Source organism: Dictyostelium discoideum, assembly GCF_000004695.1.
Source record: "Dictyostelium discoideum AX4 chromosome Un chrUn_00011, whole genome shotgun sequence".
Lineage (NCBI taxonomy): Eukaryota > Evosea > Eumycetozoa > Dictyosteliales > Dictyosteliaceae > Dictyostelium > Dictyostelium discoideum.
The window spans coordinates 1-3,947 of NW_003102052.1; the positions used below are offsets into that span (position 1 = coordinate 1).

At 29.6% G+C, this 3,947-nt stretch overlaps 4 protein-coding genes across 4 annotated transcripts; all 4 read right to left on the reverse strand.

Moving 5' to 3' along the window:
- On the reverse strand, positions 1-675 carry DDB_G0294228 (hypothetical protein; the record flags this gene model as incomplete). The annotated part of the gene is made up of 1 exon (XM_628778.1): positions 1-675. A coding segment is annotated over one exon (675 nt), but the record flags the coding sequence as incomplete, so codon positions are not given.
- Positions 676-1,554: 879 nt separating this feature from the next.
- DDB_G0294230 (hypothetical protein) lies at positions 1,555-1,794 on the reverse strand (the record flags this gene model as incomplete). Its single annotated transcript, XM_628779.1, has 1 exon — positions 1,555-1,794. One exon carries the CDS (start codon positions 1,792-1,794, stop codon positions 1,555-1,557), a length of 240 nt encoding a protein of 79 aa, XP_628781.1.
- Positions 1,795-2,808: 1,014 nt separating this feature from the next.
- DDB_G0294232 (hypothetical protein) lies at positions 2,809-3,114 on the reverse strand (the record flags this gene model as incomplete). Its single annotated transcript, XM_628780.1, has 1 exon — positions 2,809-3,114. The coding sequence occupies one exon, from the start codon at positions 3,112-3,114 to the stop codon at positions 2,809-2,811; it is 306 nt and encodes a 101-aa protein (XP_628782.1).
- Positions 3,115-3,455: 341 nt separating this feature from the next.
- Positions 3,456-3,890, reverse strand: DDB_G0294234 (hypothetical protein; the record flags this gene model as incomplete). Its single annotated transcript, XM_628781.1, has 2 exons — positions 3,456-3,481; positions 3,642-3,890. Coding segments are annotated over 2 exons (275 nt in total), but the record flags the coding sequence as incomplete, so codon positions are not given.
- Between the last annotated feature and the right edge of the window lie 57 nt (positions 3,891-3,947).

Genomic DNA, 3,947 nt, shown 5'->3' on the forward strand with positions numbered 1-3,947 from the left:
TATGATATTATGTATGATATTATGTATGATATTACCTCTTATAGAATTGTTAATCTGATCTGGAATATCAGGAAGTTTATCTACTATAACATCTTCGAAAGAATCATTAATGAAATCATGTACTGCTTGTATCTCTTCTTCTTCTGGATTAGTTTTAGCCAGTATATCACAAAGCTGTGAAGGAATGCTTTCAACAAACTTTGTAACTTGTTCTTTGATATCTTTGTCATCATCTAATAGATTGTGTGATTGTGACTGATTATCATTGGATACGGTAACGTGTTTTCTTGGAGCTTTTACATTACAATATAATTGATTCGACTGTTGATAATTAATTTTGTATGTACTATTATTCAACTTGATAATTTTATCTTTTTGGTTAATGATAGAGTCCTTAAGGATATCATTACCGAAAAGTACATCAATGATATCCAACTCTATAATAAAGAAGGTATAAATTTCATTATTAACTTGTATATTGATTTGTTCAACAAACTCTTCTTTGACCTCTAGTAAAGGGAATTTAATCTTGGCTTTAGTTTTGTGAACGTGATTCTTCATCTCATTTGAAATCAACCTCTTATTTATTAAACTAACATTACTTCCAGTATCGAGAATTAATTTGAATTGTTTTTCTTTGGAATGAGAGTTAATTATAATATTGGGTATATCCATGTTTTCTCTGTTTGGAACGATTAAACTATTGAGAGTCGGAATGAGAGCAGTATCACTTGTACCAGTACTATGTAATAATGAGATGATTGGTTTATTTGTTTCTTTATCGAATTTAATTGTATAAAGCAATTCATCTTCTTCATCATTAATTAATTTAATTCTTTACCAGAATTTAATCTCTTTGGACGATTGTATATGTTTACAGTATTGTTTTTTATCTTGAATATTTGTTAACTCTGTTGGAGTATTGAATTCAATCTTCTGTGGTTTATACTTCATCTATGATTCAACAGCTTTTGGAATTGGAACGGTTGTATCAGGAACTAGTTTTATGCCATATGAGTCTTTGACGTATTCTTTAAGTTTGTTGATGTTTTTATGAACATCTTATTGCTGGTTTTGTTGATGTAACTGTTTAACAATGTTTTGATTATAACTGACTACGAAGAATCGGGAGGTCTTATTCTAAAGAACTTGTACTCATACTCTAATTGAACATCAGCAGTACCATGGATGAGATACACCGGATTAATTACATTGTGGTAACTCATAATGGCTTCGATGTTTTTTATAACATCTTGGGATGAGAAGCAATTACCATGGTTTGGCAGCTTCTTAGTCAGTTATGAATAGAACCAAAGTCTTGGATCTAAAGTTACGGTGGATTAGCTTCTTCAATGTTTCACATTCAATTTTATAGTTGTCCTTAACCGATTCATTGTGGGTTGAAGCAATTGAAATAATTCATTTGATGCAGCACCATTGTCCATATTGGTCTTAAAGGTTGGTTCAACACCATTCTAGGAGCAGTGGATGGTAAATAGATTCATGAAGATGACAGCAGTGGCATCGTTTTTTAAAGCATCAATGGTTTTAGCTTCAATGGAATTGGTCTTTGATTTCTTTGAAACTTTCTCTGACTTCGACGTCGGATACATCAGTGCTTTCAGTTGAATAAATATCATCATCGCCCTTAGTGGGACAAAAAGTCTTTTTTGATTTTACTTGAACATTAGTACCATCATTGGAGGCGGTTGTCACTTCAGCGGCACGTTTGGCGGTGGAAGACACTTTGGCTTTACGGATGGCTTTCTTGGAAGGAGTAGTAGTTGATGACATGACTTTCACCAACAATTAAAAATAAAATTTATTTAATATAATTTAATTTTATAATTTAATTTATATAATTTAATTATATAATTTAATTTAATTTAGTAAGTATTAATATATGTAACTGCTATTCCACTAATATATTTTTATTGTGGTGTCTTTATATTTTTTAATTGATAATAAATATTATCTTAAATTATTTCAATTATAACAATGCATCAAAATAACTGTTATTCCACTAATAATTTATATTGTGGTGTCTTTATTTAACTGTTATTACACTAATAATTTATATTGTGGTGTTTTTGTATTTGAGCATTATTATTAAATTAATTGATACAATCTTGTTTTATATTACTTTATAAAAGATGCATGTTTTCAATGTGAGTAGGAAGTGTCGTTGTACCGCCTAAGCAGTACAGCGTTAATTTTGCAAACAGAAAGGCCATTGTAATGCATTTTTATTTTGTTTTAAATACTACTGTTATTCCTCTAATCTGAAGAGTCGACTTCTTCATCATTAGGTGTCGTTGTATACGAAATATAAGGATTGTATCTAATTATTTGTTTTAATTTATTTGTTTAATGTTAAAATTAAAAAAAAAAGTGTAAATGTCACTCACACTAATCTTCAATCCATTGTCACTATTGTTCAATCTTTAATCGAACTAGTCCAATCTTTAATCGAACTAGTCCAATCTTTAATCAAATGTCATTATTTAATTAATTCTACATGAAGGATAGAAAGAGTGAAAGGCTAATATCATAAAAGTAAACATACATAAAACAGATAATTAAAAGGTCGCTATGAAACTAAACCCAAAATCAGAATTTTTATTAATTTTAATATTTTTAAAATTTTAATTTAATTTAATTAAATTTAATAATTTATTTTTCGACTGAAAAAATAAAAAAATAAAAAATTAAAAAATAAAAATTAAATGAAATATTTTTACATGGATGCGTGAATTTGTTATGTACTTGAGCTCATACTAACATTAAATTAATTTAGTTTTGAGTCTCTTACATCAGGTGTTTGTACTGACCAATTAAGGTATCGGATAATTGATAATCGGTTGGAACATCGAAATTGTTACTTGATTCATCTTCACTTTGTTCATTCTCGGTGTCAGAGATATCATGAGAAGGTTGGCTACGTGAATTGGTATTAGATGAGAACATAGGTTCTTTCATGAATCTTGTAAAGACTAGGGAAAGGTTGTTGATTTGATCCTCCATTGACTTCATTCTTAAATCAAAGGATTCAGCGCTATTATAGGCAGAGGTACTACTACTAGAGGCATCATTATTATTAACAGTGGTAGACATATTTTATTGTTGATATCTAAAATTATAATATGAGAAAAATAATAATATTAAAAATTAATAAAGAGAAATAATTATTTGTATAAAATTTGTGTGTGTGTGTATCTTAAATATATATAGGAGGAATTCCCAAATAAAATAAATCAAATTGTTTTAGTTTTTAGTGCCACTATTTATACGTTTTTATTTTCTTAAAAATTTCGCAAAATCAAAAAAATAAGAGTTTTCGACCCTTCACAACTTTGTGCATAGTGTCGGTTCGGAATTTTTCAGTTTTTCGACCTTGCGCAATGATCGCGTCATTGTGCCGGTTCGAAATTTTTTACTTTTCTTTCGAAAATTTTTTATTCTTCGAATGTTCTAGAACATTCTAAAAAATTATCTTAAATATTTGGGAAATTCAAATAAATAAATGTTATTCATAATATATATATATATATGATAATATAAATCGAGAACTGGACGATGTAGATTCGTTCCAGGTTTTGGAACCGTAAACACGTTGGAGTAAAAAACGCGCTTTGAATAACGGTTTGGAAGTACTTGTTCGATGGCATCGTCTAATAACAAGTCTTGTACTTCCTTTGTGATGCAATCTGATTTCGGACCCTCTGGAATTGAAATCGGAATTGGGTTTAGCATCGGCTTGAAGTTTGGAAGCAGATGGACTTTTAATCCATTTACGACCTCTTGACAAAAGTTTGGAAGACCCAATTCTTTCCAAACTTGTTTGTGGTGGAACAGACGTCCACCTACTGGTAAGTTTACTTCTTGTTCTTCTGAAAACGGTTGTTGGTACCGTTGGCAGACTTGGTATTGTTGCTACCCCTGATGCA